General features: G+C 39.5%; 1 protein-coding gene across 8 annotated transcripts in view; it reads left to right on the forward strand.

Moving 5' to 3' along the window:
- TLK2 (tousled like kinase 2) overlaps window positions 1-16,277 on the forward strand; it is a 123,896-nt gene that overhangs the window by 77,269 nt on the left and 30,350 nt on the right. For all 8 annotated transcript variants that reach the window (XM_005220906.5, NM_001192827.1, XM_059878147.1 and 5 more), the window contains one exon: window positions 15,422-15,574. In XM_005220906.5, coding sequence (XP_005220963.1) covers window positions 15,422-15,574 — 153 coding nt within the window. The remainder of the gene's footprint in view (window positions 1-15,421; window positions 15,575-16,277) is intronic.

A 16,277-nucleotide genomic window follows, 5' to 3' on the forward strand; every position in this document is an offset into this window, starting at 1 on the left:
TTCTGGTGTATAAGGAATTATAGAATTCCATTTTAAAGTGATTTCATGTGAACCATCTGATTCTTGGCATATGACCCATAATAAGTGATAAAGCTTTTTAAAATTTTTTTATTAAAGTATAGTTGATTTACAGTATTCCAGATGTGTACAGCAAAGTGATTCAGTTATAGTTATATATATGCATTTGTTTTCAAATTCTTTTCCATTGTGGGTTATTGCAAGATATTTACTATAATTCCCGGTGCTATATTGTAGGTTCTTGTTGTTTATCTATTTTATATATAGTAGTGTGTATCTGTTAACCTCAAATTCCAAATTTATCCCCCCATCCTTCCCCTTTGCTAGCCATAAGTTTGTTTTCTATGTCTGTGAGTCTGTTTTGTAAATAAGTTCATTTGTATCATTAAAAAAAAAAAATTCCACATATAAATGATATCATGTGATATTTAGAGAGACAACTCTGTTGATCCTATAAGTATTAGTTCTCCCTTGGGTGGTATATACCAGTTTCTAGTAGACACAGAACATGAAATCCTGGGACTCTTTAAAAATTCTTACCTGGGATATTCAGGTACTATCTGTAGATCACCACCAAAATTACTTTGGTCAAAATAATATCTGCAAATAATGTGCATTTGTTTTTTTAACACCTGTTCTAGTTATGATATAGTTTTGCTATGGAGGGTACATAGAATCGTTTCCTGGGCTTCCCTGGTGGCTCAGAAGGTAAAGACTCTGCCTGCAATGCAAGAGACTTGGGTTCAATTCCCTGGAGAAGGTAATGGCTTCCCACTCCAGTATTCTTCCATGGAGAATTCCATGGACAGAGGACCTTGGCGGACTGCAGTTCATGGGGTGGCAAAGAGTTGAACATTCAGAAAACTAAGATCATGGCATCTGGTCCCATCACTTCATGGGAAATAGATGGGGAAACAGTGTCCGACTTTATTTCTGGGAGCTCCAAAATCACTGCAGATGGTGATTGCAGCCATGAAATTAAAAGACGCTTACTCCTTGGAAGGAAAGTTATGACCAACCGAGATAGCAGAGACATTACTTTGCCAACAGAGGTCCGTCTAGTCAAGGCTACGGTTTTTCCAGTGGTCATGTATGGATGTGAGAGTTGGACTGTGAAGAAAGCTGAGCGCCAAACAACTGATGCTTTTGAACTGTGGCATTGGAGAAGACTCTTGAGAGTCCCTTGGACTGCAGGGATATCCAACCAGTCCATCCTAAAGGAGATCAGTCCTGGGTGTTCTTTGGAAGGACTGATGCTAAAGCTGAAACTCCAATACTTTGGCCACCTCACGTGAAGAGTTGACTCATTGGAAAAGACTCTGATGCTGGGAGGGATTGGGGGCAGGAGGAGAAGGGGACGATAGAGGATGAGATGGCTAGATGGCATCACCGACTCGATGGACATGAGTCTGAGTGAACTCCGGGAGATGGTGATGGACAGGGAGGCCTGGCGTGCTGTGATTCATGGGGTCGCAAAGAGTTGGACACGACTGAGCAACTGAACTGAACTGAGCAGCTAACACTTTCATTTTCATAATCATTTCCTAGGGCTATCATCACTAAATACCATAAACTGGGTGGTTTAAAACAACATAAATTTAATTCTCTCACAGTTTAGGAAGTCAGAAACCTTAAATCAAGGTGTTGGCAGGGCCGCTCCTTCTGTGGCTTCTAGGGAGGATCCTTGTTTAGTGTTCAGTGGCTTGCAGCAGCATAGCTCAGTCTGCCTCCGCTTCACATAGTGTTCCCCTGCGTGTCTTCTTTTCTCAGGAGGACACCAGTCAAATTGGGTTAAGGGCCCACCCTACTCCAGTATGACCTTATTTTAACTAATTAAATCTTCAGTGACCCTATTTCCAAAGGTTATAATCTGAGGTACTGGGGATTAGCACTTTAACACGTCTTTTTGGGTGGCACAGTTCAACTGATAATGGTACCTAAGACTGATTGTCTTGTTATTATAACTGACAAATAATGGCTTGCTGTTTGTTTATTTGGCTGAGCTGGTTCTTCATTGTGGCATGTGTAATCTATTGTATTTCCCTGACCAGGGATTGAACCCAGGCCCCCTGTATTGGGAGCTCGGAGCCTTAGCTACTAGATTACCAGGAAAATCTCAATAATGACTTTTTAGAGTTACTTAGATTTAAGTGACATAAATTTATCTGGTCGTCAATACTTTTGTAAAAGATAGTACAAATATTCTTTCTGTGGGTGGTAAAGGGTGAGCATTCCCTAAAATTGATGAAATGGAAGTAACCTTTAACAGGCAGGTCTATAAAAGGCACTGTGGAGAGAAGATGGCAGAGGAGTAGGTGGACGTGGAGAACATCTGTCTCCACGGATACATCAGGAATACACCTTCAGACACAGAAGTGCATGCAGAACACCAGCTGAGAGTGGACAGGAGTACCTGACCAGAAGAATAGAATATATAGAACCACGCAGAACTCGGTAGGACCAAGGAACTAGGGGGAAAAACAAGTGTTAGTAGGACCTGCCCCTGGCTGGTGGGGGAACTGAAGCAGGAGTCTGATCCCCACATTGGGGCAATTGTCTGAGTCAGAGGAGAAACATTTATGGCTGAGAGTGAGCTGATCTGTGACAGCATAAATGGAATGAGAATCAGACAGTCCTTGCCACAGCCATACATATCCCGGACAGGGACGTGGGTCCCCTGAAAGGTGCAGCAGCTGGGAGCTGGAGTTTAGGGGTTGTGGAGCAATCCTAGGGCAAGGGCTGCTGTTGACTGTGGAGAAACAGATTTGAGGGGTTATGGGGGAGGAGATTGTGGTGGGAAATGCCCATGGAGGAAAGCCATGCAGCCATGGAAGCAAGGTGATGCTGCTGAGTCACGTGTAGTGGCTGGAACCATCGCCATAGCCTCTCTCCCTACACGCCAGCATCAGCAGCTTAACAACAGAGAGGCCGGCCCGTCAAACCCTGACGCAATGAACTACGGACCTGGACCCCACTCAGGATGCCCCTTTAAGTGGCTGACGCACTGATCTAGAGTAGGACCCCAGCTAGGCGGCCCCTCTCTGTGCGTGATGCACTGAACAACAGAGAAGGACCCCAGGCAAGGGAGCCCTCTTAGTGCCTGAATTGGCGGAGCTATGGAGAAAGACTGGTCAAAGAGACCTTCTGATCACCAGCCCTAAGAGGCTCAAAAAAAAGATTCTGATAGGGCCATAACTCCTGGGGTGGAGGCAGTCCATGTCTCTGCACACTTTGCACCGCTAGGTGTAAGCCAAGCAGCTGTGCCACCTTCACTCTCAACTCTCACTGGGGCAGAGCTGCCATAGGCAAAAAAAATCTTGCGTCTATGCATGCAGGGTCACTTCGGTCATGTCCAACGCTTTGCGACCCTATAGACTGTGCCCTGCCAGGCTTCTGTGTCAGGATGTGGGGTTCTTCAGGCAAGAATGCTGGAGCATATTGGCTAATACTGGTTGCCATACCCTTCTAAAGCACTATATTTCCTGCTGCTCTAGCCTCCAACTCCCCTGAGTACCTGGTGCTGCCAGAACCACTGTGACCCAAGCAGCTACACCACCTCCACACCTGGTCCTCACAGAGGCAAACCCAAGTCCTCCAGGGCAGCCTCAGGGGCAAACCCCAGTGGATGACCTACATGCAGAAGTGGAAATAAAACCACCATTGAAACCCAGGGCAGTGTGGCTGAGGAAGAAGACCCTAAACCTTCTTACCAGCTGTACAAACTGCAGATTAAATCCACACGATCAACTAGGCAGACTCTGTCTATGGAATATATGAAAGGTCACTGAGAGCTCCCACAAAAGAAAACACACTAGCTCTGATAGCCGTGGACATTGGAGACAAAAACACCCAGGAGTAGGACCAGATTAGAATCTGAGCTGCCCCCACAACAGGTCCAGAGATCAGTACATTGTTGGAGGGCATCCTAGGGAGGTGAGGTGAGGGAAAGGATCCTGACAGCAGTGACTCAAGAAAAATATTTATTATTCTTATCTTTTGACTTGTTCTATAGATTCTTTTGGATTTTTTTTTTCTTTTTGTTTCCTTTTTTACCCCACTCTGTTGTAGTTGTTGATTTTATTGACACTAGGAAATCTAATTAAGCTTTAGAACTTCCTCAGTCACATTTTTTATTGTTATTATAAACCTCTGCCTCTACATTGGGCTTTTGCATTCTGTGGAGTTTTCCTTTTTCTAATTTCTTCTTCCTGTTTTTTTTTTTCTTTTTCCTAATTTTAATTTTTAAAAAACTGTTATATTTTTTCTACATTTATTCCTCTGTTTGCCTTTCCAACTGTTCTTTTCCCCTTGCAGTTAATCTTTAATGTATATAAATCTTGATCTACCTCTGTTTAACTTTGCATATCTATTCTTTCTTTGCTTTCTTCCCTTTCCTCTCAACATATTTGTTCATTTTGTTTTCATTGCTTTATTCCCCACTTGGCACGTTGCTTTAGTTTTGTTTTCCAGTTTGTGCTTTAGTTAGTTTTGTTCTTAACTGGTAAATATAATTTTTTATTTCCTTTGTTTGCCAGGTCAATATACTGTATTTTTGTTGGACTGTTTTGACTTTGCTCGTGGGTGTATATGTATATTCCATTATTTTAATTATTATTTGCCTGATTTTGTAAGTGTCATTTGTCTGGGGTTCATCTCTGGTTTCTCGTTTTGGATATTTGTTTTAATCTCACTTAATGCCAGTTGGAGAAGGAAATGGCAACCCACTCCAGTGTTCTTGCCTGGAGAATCCCAGGGATGGGGGAGCCTGGTGGGCTGCCATCTCTGGGGTCGCACAGAGTCGGACACGACTGAAGTGACTTAGCAGCTGTAGCAATACCGTAACAAACTACTCGTGGAATCTTCATTCCTGACCAGAGATCAAGCCCTGAGCCTTTGGAGTGGGAGCACTGACTCCAAGACCCTAGACTACCTGAGAACTAACCCTAGGGAGTATCAGATAGTGAGAACTCACACAAAGGAAACCACTTGAATACAAGACCTGAATACAAACCAGATCATCAGTAGACAGGATTACCACTTCCCTCAGCCTTGCCAGTCAGAGGAGAAACAAACAAAAATTTAGCATAAATCTCACTCTCTAAGAAGCTTACACAAACCACTGGACCAACCTTAGGAGGGCAGAACCCAAAAGGAAGAATTCAACCTTGAAACCTGGGGAAAAGGAGACCTCAAACACAATAAGTTAAAATAATGAAAAGGCAGAGAAATACTACACAAATGAAGGAACAAACTAGAAACACAGAAGTCCAAATAAATGAAGAGGAAATAGGCAAACTACTTGAAAAAGAATTCAGAATAATGATAGTAAAGATGTTCAAAAACCTTGAAAACAAAATGGAGAAAATGTAAGAATCAATTAAAAAAGACCTAGAAGAATTAAAGAATAAACATAAAAAGACAACACGATTACTGAAATTAAAAATACTCTAGATGGAATCAATAGCAGAATATCTGAAGCAGAAGAAAAATCAGTGAGCTGGAAGACAAAATGGTGGAAATAGCTTCCAAAGAGCAGAATAAAGTAAAAAGAATGAAAAGAACTGAGGATAGTCTCAGAGCCCTCTGGGACAATATCAAACCACCAACATTCGAGTTATGGGGGTCCCAGAAGAAGGAAAAAGAAAAGGTATGAGAACATTTTTCAAGAGATTATAGTTGAAAATTCCCCCAACATGGAAAAGGAAATAGTCACTCAAGTCCAAGAGACACAAAGAGTCCCACACAGGATAAACCCAAGGAGAAACACACCAAGACACACAATAATCAAAGTAACAAGAGTAAACACAATATTAAAAGCAGCAACAGAGAAGCAACAAGTTAAAAACAAGGGAGACCCCATATGCTTAACAGCTTATCTTTCAGCAGAAACTCTGCAGGCCAGAAGGGAATGGCAGGATATATTTAAAGTAGTAAAAGGGAAAAATCTACAACCAAGATTACTGTACCTGGCAAGGATCTCACTCAAAATTGATGGAGAAATAAAAAGCATTTCAGACAAGCAAAAGTTAAGAAAATTCAGTACCACCAAACCAGCTTTTCAACAAATGTTAAAGGGACTTATATAGTCAAGAAATACAAGAAAAGAAAAAAGATCAAGAAAATCAATGCCAAATAATTAAGAAAATGGCAATAGGAACATATATATCAATAATTACTTTAAATGTAAATGGATTAAATGCTCCAACCAAAAGACACAGACTGGCTCTATGGATACAAAAACAAGACCCATATATATGCTGTCTACAAGAAACCCCGTATACGTGTCTAAAGACACAGAGAGACTGAGAGGATGGAAAAATATATTCCATGCAAATGGGAAGCAAAAGAAAGCTGGAGTAGCAATCCTCATATCAGACAAAATAGACCTTAAAATAAAGAAGATTACAAGAGATAAAGAAGGACACTACATCATGATCAAGGAATCAATCCAAGAGGAAGACATAACAATTGTAAATCTCTATGCACCCAACACAGGAGCACCTCAGTACATAAGACAAACACTAACAGACATAAAAGTAGAAATTGACAGTAATACAATAATAGTAGGAAACTTTAACAACCCACTTACACCAATGGACAGATCATTAAAACAAAATTAATAAGGAAACACAAGTCTTAAATGATACATTAGATGAGATGGATCTCATTGATATCTTCAGGATATTCCATCCAAATGCAGAAGAATACACCTTCTTCTCAAGTGCACATGAAACATTCTCCAGGATAGACCACATCGTGGGTCACAAATCAAATCTCAGTAAATTTAAGAAAATTGAAATCGTATCAAGTATCTTCTCCAACCACAGCGCTATGAGATTAGATATCAGTTACAAGAAAAATGCTTTAAGAAACAGAAATACATGGAGATTAAACAACACATTTCTAAATAGCCAACAGGTTACTGAAGAAGTCAAAAGGGAAATAAAAAAAATCTAGAAACAAATGACAGTAAAACTACAACAACTCAAAACCTATGGGACACAGGAAAAGCAGTTCTAAGAGGGAAGTTTATAGCAACACAATCCTACTTCAAGAAACAAGGAAAACATCGAATAGACAACCTAACTTTACACCTAAAATAACTGGAAAAAGAACAACAACAACAACAACAAAAAACATAATTAGTAGAAGAAAATAAATCATAAAGATCCAAGCAGAAATAAATGAAAAAGAAATGAAAGAAACAATAGTAAAGATGAATAAAACTAATAGGTGGTTCTTTAAGAAGATAAAATTGACAGGCCTTTAGCCAGACTCATCAAGACAAAAAGAAGAATCAAATCAACAAAATTAGAAATGAAAAAGGAGAAGTTAAACAGACAATGCAGAAATACAAAGGATTATAAGAGACTATTTGAACAACTATATGGAAATAAAATGGATAACCTGGAAGAAATGGACAGATTCTTAGAAAAGTTCAATCTTCCAAGACTGAACCAGGAAGAAATAGAATTTATGAACAACCCAATTACAAGCACTGAAATTGAAGCTGGGATCAAAAATTTCCCCAAACACAAAAGCCTAGGACCAGATGGCTTCACAGGAGAATTATATCAAGCATTTAGAGAATAGCTAATGCCTATCCTTCTAAAACTCTTTCAAAAAATTACAGAGGAAGGAACACTTCCAAACTCATTCTGTGAGGCTACTATCACCCTGATACCAAAACCAGACAAAGACAACACACAAAAAAGAAAACTATAAGCCAATATCATTGATGAACATAGATGTAAAAGTCCTCAACAAAATTCTGGCAAACAGAATTCAGCACATCACACAGCTCATACACTAGGACCAAGTTGGCTTTATTCCAGGGATGCAAGGATTCTTCAATATATGCAAGTCAATCAGTGTGATACACCATATTAAAAAGTTGAAAGATAAAAACCATATGATCATCTCAATAGATGCAGAAAAAGCCTTTGACAAAATTCAGCACCCATTAATGATCAAAGCTTTTCAAAGAATGGGCATAGAAGGAACCTACCTCAACGTAGTAAAGGCCATATATGATAAACCTAGAGCAAACATTATTATCAATGGTGAAAAACTGAAAGCATTCCCCCTAAGATCAGGAACAAGACAGGGGTACCCATTTTCACCACTATTATTCACATAGTTCTGAAAGTCCTAGACACAGCAGTCAGAGAAGAAAAAGAAATAAAAGGAACCCAGATTGGAAAAGAAGAAGTAAAGCTCTCATCGTTTGTAGATGACATGATACTGTATGTAGAAAACCCTAAAGATCGTATCAGAAAATTACTAGAGCTAATCAGTGAATTTGGCAAAGTTGCAGGATACAACATCAATACACAGAAATCACTTGTATTTCTATATACTAACAATGAAAAATCAGAAAGAGAAATTAAGGAATCAATCCCTTCACCACTGCAACAAAAAGAATTAAGTATCTAGGAATAAACTTACCTAAGGAGACGGTGTGATCACTGACCTAGAGCCAGACATCCTGGAATGTGAAGTCAAGTGGGCCTTAGAAAGCATCACTATGAACAAAGCTAGTGGAGGTGATGGAATTCCAGTTGAGCTATTTCAAATCCTGAAAGATGATGCTCTGAAAGTGCTGCACTCAATATGCCAGCAAATTTGGAAAACTCAGCAGTGGCCACAGGACTGGAAAAGGCCAGTTTTCATTCCAATCCCAAAGAAAGGCAATGCCAAAGAATGCTCAAACTACCGCACAATTGCACTCATCTCACACGCTAGTAAAGTAATGCTCAAAATTCTCCAAGCCAGGCTTCAGCAATATGTGAACCGTGAACTTCCTGATGTTCAAGCTGGTTTTAGAAAAGGCAGAGGAACCAGAGATCAAATTGCCAACATCCGCTGGATCATCAAAAAAGCAAGAGAGTTCCAGAAAAACATCTATTTCTGCTTTATTGACTATGCCAAAGCCTTTGACTGTGTGGATCACAATAAACTGTGGGAAATTCTGAAAGAGATGGGAATACCAGACCACCTGATCTGCCTCTTGAGAAATTTGTATGCAGGTCAGGAAGCAACAGTTAGAACTGGACACGGAACAACAGACTGGTTCCAAATAGGAAAAGGAGTTCGTCAAGGCTGTATATTGTCACCCTGCTTATTTAACTTATATGCAGAGTACATCATGAGAAACACTGGACTGGAAGAAACACAAGCTGGAATCAAGATTGCTGGGAGAAATACCAATAACCTCAGATATGCAGATGAAACCACCCTTATGGCAGAAAGTGAAGAGGAATTAAAAAGCCTCTTGATGAAAGTGAACGTGGAGAGTGAAAAAGTTGGCTTAAAACTCAACATTCAGAAAACGAAAATCATGGCATCCGGTCCCACCACTTCATGGGAAATAGATGGGGAAACAGTGGAAACAGTGGCTGACTTTATTTTTCTGGGCTCCAAAATCACTGCAGATGGTGACTGCAGCCATGAAATTAAAAGACGCTTACTCCTTGGAAGGAAAGTTATGACCAACCTAGATAGCATATTCAAAAGCAGAGACATTACTTTGCCAACAAAGGTTCGTCTAGTCAAGGCTATGGTTTTTCCTGTGGTCATGTATGGATGTGAGAGTTGGACTGTGAAGAAGGCTGAGCACCAAAGAATTGATGCTTTTGAAGTGTGGTGTTGGAGAAGACTCTTGAGAGTCCCTTGGACTGCAAGGAGATCCAACCAGTCCATTCTGAAGGAGATCAGCCCTGGGATTTCTTTGGAAGGAATGATGCTAAAGCTGAAACTCCAGTACTTTGGCCACCTCATGCGAAGAGTTGACTCATTGGAAAAGACTCTGATGCTGGGTGGGATTGGGGGCAGGAGGAGAACAGGATGACAGAGGATGAGATGGCTGGATGGCATCACTGACTCGATGGACGTGAGTCTCAGAGAACTTCGGGAGTTGGTGATGGACAGGGAGGCCTGGCGTGCTGCGATTCATGGGGTTGCAAAGAGTCGGACACAACTGAGCGACTGATCTGATCTGAAGGAGATAAAAGAACTGTACACAGAAAATTATACAACACTAATGAAATCAAAGACAACATAAACAGATGGAGAGATATTCCATGATCCGGGGTAGCAATTATCAACATTGTGAAAATTGCTATACTACCAAATGCAATCTACAGATTCTATGTGATCCCTATCAAATTACCAATGGCATTTTTCACAGAACTGGAACAAAAAATTTCACAATTCATGTGGAAGCACAAAAGAGCCCAAATAGCCAAAGCAGTCTTGAGAAAGAAGAATGGAGCTGGAGGAATCAACCTTCCTGACTTCAGAGTATACTACAAACCTATAGTCATTAAGACAGTATGGTACTGGCACAAAAACAGAAATATAGACTAATGGAGCAAGATAGAAACCCCAGAAATAAACCCATGCACCTATGGGTACCTTATTTTTGACAAAGGAGGCAAGAATATACAATGGAACAAAGACATCCCCTTCAATAAATGGTGCTGGGAAAACTGGACAGCTACATGTAAAAGAATGAAATTAGAATACTTCCTAACATCATACACAAATATAAACTCAAAATCGATCAGAGACCTAAATGTAAGACCAGAAACTATAAAACTCTTAGAGGAAAACAAAGGCAGAACATTCAATGACATAAATCTAAGCATGATCCTCTATGACCCACCTCCTAGAGTAATGGAAATAAAAACAAAAGTAAACAAGTGGGACCTGATTAAACTTAAAAGCTTTTGTGCAGCAAAGAAAACTATAAGCTAGGTAAAAAGACAACCCTCAGAATGGGAGAAAATAATAGCAAATGAAACAACTGACAGAGGATTAATTTCCAAAATATATAAGCAGCTCATACAACTCAAAGCCAGAAAAACAAACAACCCAATCAAAAAGCAGAAGAAACAACTAAACAAACTTTTCCCCAAAGAATATATACAGATGACTAACAAACACAGATAGCATATTGAAAAGCAGAGACCTTGCTTTGCCAACAAAGGTCCGTCTAGTCAAGGCTGTGGTTTTTCCAGTGGTCATGTATGGATGTGAGAGTTAGACTGTGAAGAAAGCTGAGCGCCGAAGAACTGATGCTTTTGAACTGTGGTGTTGGAGAAGACTCTTGAGAGTCCCTTGGACTGCAAGGAGATCCAACCAGTCCATTCTGAAGGAGATCAGCCCTGGGATTTCTTTGGAAGGAATGATGCTAAAGCTGAAACTCCAGTACTTTGGCCACCTCATGCAAAGAGTTGACTCATTGGAAAAGACTCTGATGCTGGGAGGGACTGGGGGCAGGAGGAGAAGAGGACGACAGAGGATGAGATGGCTGGATGGCATCACTGACTCAATGGACATGAGTCTGAGTGAACTCCGGGAGATGGTGATGGACAGGGAGGCCTGGTGTGCTGTAATTCATGGGGTCGCAAAGAGTCAGACAAAACTGAGCGACTGAACTGAACTGAACTGAACAAACACATGAAAAGATTCTCAACATCACTCATTTGAGAAATGCAAATCAAAACTACAATGAAATATCACCTCACACCAGTCAGAATGGCCATCATCAAAAAGTCACCAAACAATAAATTCTGGAGAGGGTATGGAGAAAAGGGAACATTTTTGCACTGTTAGTAGGAATATAAATTGATACAGCCACTATGGAAGACGGTGTGGAGATTCCTTAATAAACTTGGAATAAAACCACCATATGACCCAGCAGTCCCACTCCTAGGCATATACCCTGAGGAAACCAAAATTGAAAAAGACACATGTATCCCATTGTTCACTGCAGCACTGTTTACAATAGCTAGAATATGAAGCAACTTAGAAGTCCATCAATAGAGCAATGGGTAAAGAAGTTGTGGTACATACACACAATGGAATATTACTCACCCATAGAAAGGAATGCCTTTGAGTCATTTCTGATAAGGTGGATGAACCTAGAACCTATTATCAGAGTGAAGTAAGTCAGAGAAAGGTAAATATCATATTCTAACACATATATACGGAATATAGAAAAATCATACTGAAGAATTTATGTTCAGGGAAGCAGTGGAGAAACAGACATGGAGAATAGACTTACAGACATGAGGAGAGGGGAGGAGAGGGTGAAATATATGGGAAGAGTAACATGGAAACTTACATCACCATATGTAAATTAGATAGCCAATGGGAATTTGCTGCATGGCTCAGGCAACTACAGGGGCTCTGTATCAATCCAGAGTAGTGGGATGGGGCAGGAGATGGGGGAGAGGCTCAAAACGGAGGGGATATATGTACCTATGGCTGATTTCATGTTGAGGTTTGACAGAAAACAAAATTCTGTGAAGCAGTTACTCTTCAATTAAAAAAAAACACCACTGTCATATGTGTTGGACATATAAGGGTTAATAAGACACAGTTCTTGTTCTAAGAGAAGTTACAGTTTGACATAATCAGACTTTATTTTCCCAAAACAAACCTAAATGAAATGTCACTAATAGACTACTTTAGGTGACTTTTATAAGTATAATTGAACAGTTTCAACATCAAGAATTAATGTAAGAATGCATATTACATACAAGAGTTGATCTTTGTTATATCAATTTTCATGTGCAATCAAGCTCTCTTATTCTCAGAATGTACAGTTGAAGATAGTCTCATGGTGTTTTGGCACCAGAGTACCCTTTGTTTATGATTTGTATATAATGGCGATGGGGCTCCTTTCTTTGTGAATTTGGAAATCAAATGTGCAGATTCTCCCTGAAAACAATAGCAAATAAGTTTTATTTATATTTAATAAGGGTAACTGTTAAAGTAACCTTCCAAAGCAGTTAGTCTCCAGTAGATGAAATGTTGTGGTACTCCTCTGGTACACTATGGACTATAATTAAACTATATATTGTATGGTTACCTTCAGAGAGTTCAGAGTGCTTTGAACTCATGGCTCTTGAAGGGGTGCAAATGAGCTTAAAGATATTTTACCAATTGTTTTGACTGGGAAACTCATATTCAGAGAAGATACATGTTTTCCTCAAGGACATTCATTGAGTGAGAAGGAAGATTGTGATTTTTACCTAAGGATTCTGTGTCTAATCCAGAAATCTTTCAAGCCATGAATTATTCATAAACATACATTTTTGGAGGGAAAGGTATATCTCTAATAGTTAAAAGATTTTTTTAGACAAGCAGACAATGCTTGAATGAAAATTTCTACTGTCCCATTAGGTGTCCATCAGCAGACGAATGGATAAGAAAGCTGTGGTACATATACACAATGGAATATTACTCAGCCATTAAAAAGAATACATTTGAATCAGTTCTAATGAGCTGGATGAAACTGGAGCCTATTATACAGAGTGAAGGAAGCCAGAAAGAAAAACACCAATGCAGTATACTAACACATATATATGGAATTTAGAAAGATGATAATGATAACCCTATATGTGAGACAGCACATGTAGAGACACAGATGTATGGAACAGTCTTTTGGACTCTGTGGGAGAAGGTGAGGGTGGGATGATCTGAGAGAATAGCACTGAAACATTTATATTATCATATGTGAAACAGATCGCCAGTCCAGGTTTGATGCATGAGACAGGGTGCTCAGGGCTGGAGCACTGGGATGACTCAGAGGGATGGGATGGGGAGGAAGGTGGGAGGGGGGTTCAGGATGGGGAACACATGTAAATCCATGGCTGATTCATATCAATGTATGGCAAAGAACACTACAATATTATAAAGTAATTAGCCTCCAACTAAAATAAAGTTTAAAAAAAGTAAATAAATTGACATCTAATCTGTAAGTCAGCTTATCTTGAAGCCAAGAAAATGGTATTATCAAAGAACTGGTATTTCTTTGCAGTACTGTGATGAGGTTAACCTTGCTTACTTACAGTGTTGCCCTTTTCGATGTGGCAGCATAAGTTGTATTATGGGGGTCTGCTCTGGGGTATAGTCTTGTTTTTCTGGTTGCCGTTCTTTTAAGAAAGGTATCCTGAATCTGGAAATAGTGTAGAAACTGACAACTAGCGTTCAGAGAAGAGGGTCAAGTAGACATCATTTGAGAATATAGGTTTAAAAAATTAGATTCTGTCATTCTGCAAAAGTGAAATTTGGATCAAGAAAGGGAGATGGGGGGCTAAAAGCATGGTAGAAAGAGAAGAGGACAGGAGCCAGCATCTGACTTGTCAACTATGATGAGTGATTTAAAGATTTCAGTCTCTTAAGTGGGTAATCCCAAATCTTGGTATGCTTTTATATACCTGGTCTATAAACCTTAGTATCTGTCAGGTAGCAGGATTCATGAGAGAAAGTGAAATACTTACATTGATATTTGTATTGACTTTTCGTTTATAAGCTAGTTTATTTTAAAAAAATTAGACATTATTAGGAAGTACTCTGGAGAAGGGAATGGCACCACACTCCAGTACTCTGGCCTGGAAAATCCCATGGATGGAGGAGCCTGGTAGGCTGCAGTCCATGGGTCTCGAAGAGTCGGATATGACTGAGCGACTTCACTTTCATTATTTGGAGAAGGAAATGGCAACTCACTCCAGTGTTCTTGCCTGGAGATTCCCAGGGATGGGGGAGCCTGGTGGGCTGCCGTCTGTGGGGTCGCACAGAGTCGGACACGACTGAAGTGACGCAGCAGCAGCAGGAAATGCTGTAATAGAAATGGTGTTAAATATCCTGAGTCTTTCATATGTCTTTTTATTCATTCATTTTGTGTACCATTTTCTGAGGAGTTTTTACTTGTTGAAAGGCTTCTTTTTGCTTTCTCTAAATGCTCATCCTTGTTCTTAAAAAACTTAGTTTGGGTTTCTACCATATTAGTGTTTGGGAATGACTTGGGAGTGGTAATGGCTCACTTGATTAGAATAAATGATAGATTCAGAAGGAAAACATTTTTTCCTTTGTTTATCATTCCTCAAATTTGGTATCTTTCTAGATAGATTTTGAAGAAACTATAATCCAATTAAAAAATAAAAAGGCACTTGGAACCCCCCCCCCCTTTTTTTTTTTTTTTTACATAAACAGTTATTTAATGGGTTCATTACCAGGAGTTGTTTTCTTAACTGTTAAAAAGCAATAAGGAAAAAAAAAAAAGCAGTCAAGAAAAAAAAGCAATCAAAGTTTTTCCTTTTGAGTTGGAAAATTAGGTCACAATAGAAATTTGATACTGTTTTCTTCCTGCCCACTTTTCTGCTCTGAGAATTATTGTAATTAGTATATTAAAAGTACAGATTCATTACCAAAAACAGCTCTATCACCAGATAGTTGGTTCTTCAAACCTGAAGTTAAAATCAAATCTCTACTTAGGTTTATTTTTCTGAAGTCTATCGAATATGCAGGTGACAAGAATATTTATGTTTATTCCTTAGCCATGTTCAAACAGTTTTGACCTTCCTCTGTGCAACATCTTTTGTATCTCTAGGCAACAGGAAAGGATAAATTCACAGAGGGAAGAGATAGAAAGACAACGAAAAATGTTAGCGAAGCGGAAACCTCCTGCCATGGGACAGGCCCCTCCAGCAACCAATGAGCAGAAACAGCGGAAAAGCAAGACCAACGGAGCTGAGAATGAAACGTATGTTCTTTATTAACGCGAACTAAGATACTGTATTCTCCCCTGAGATACAAACCTCCTGTCGAGTGCCACTGGAAGAAGTGATAAATTGTGGAGATTTCTAGAGCTTAACCTTTCTTTTTAGTTACATTAATAGATTTGCTCAACTCATATAAAAGTTGTACACAATTAACTCATTTTCTTAGTCCTAATCTTATATAAGAAGTTTCGAATGAGAGGGAGAAAAAGAATGTCATTAAACTTGATGTCATGCTCTTTGGCCAGTCTTAAAACAAATGTGATGTCATTAGGTATTCAAATGATGTAACTGCTTGTGCGTGCTTCCAGGCTGTGGTATGTTGGTGTCACCTTAAGGGGATTATCTGGCTCTATTTCAGACTGAAGAACGCACAAGTGAAGAATGCTATTTAGTAGTCTGAAGAACACTAGTTACCACTCACGAATTTAGATGGAACCTAAGAAAAAATAGGTATTATTTTAGGAAAAGAACATTTTCCCAGTAAGCCAAGTCTTGACATTCCCAATTGTTGTTTATTTATTTATTTTTTTCTATTCTGAGAACCTAAGGAAAACGCCAGTATCTTCAGTTGCAGTGTAGTCATCTTTTTCACTGCTAGTCAACAAGTATTCCTTAGTTACCATGAATAGGAGCAGTAGAATATTCAGAGTACAGATGCCTTCTTTCTTCAGTCCCTCCCCATAT

Source organism: Bos taurus, chromosome 19 (assembly GCF_002263795.3).
Source record: "Bos taurus isolate L1 Dominette 01449 registration number 42190680 breed Hereford chromosome 19, ARS-UCD2.0, whole genome shotgun sequence".
NCBI classification, from domain to species: Eukaryota; Metazoa; Chordata; class Mammalia; order Artiodactyla; family Bovidae; genus Bos; species Bos taurus.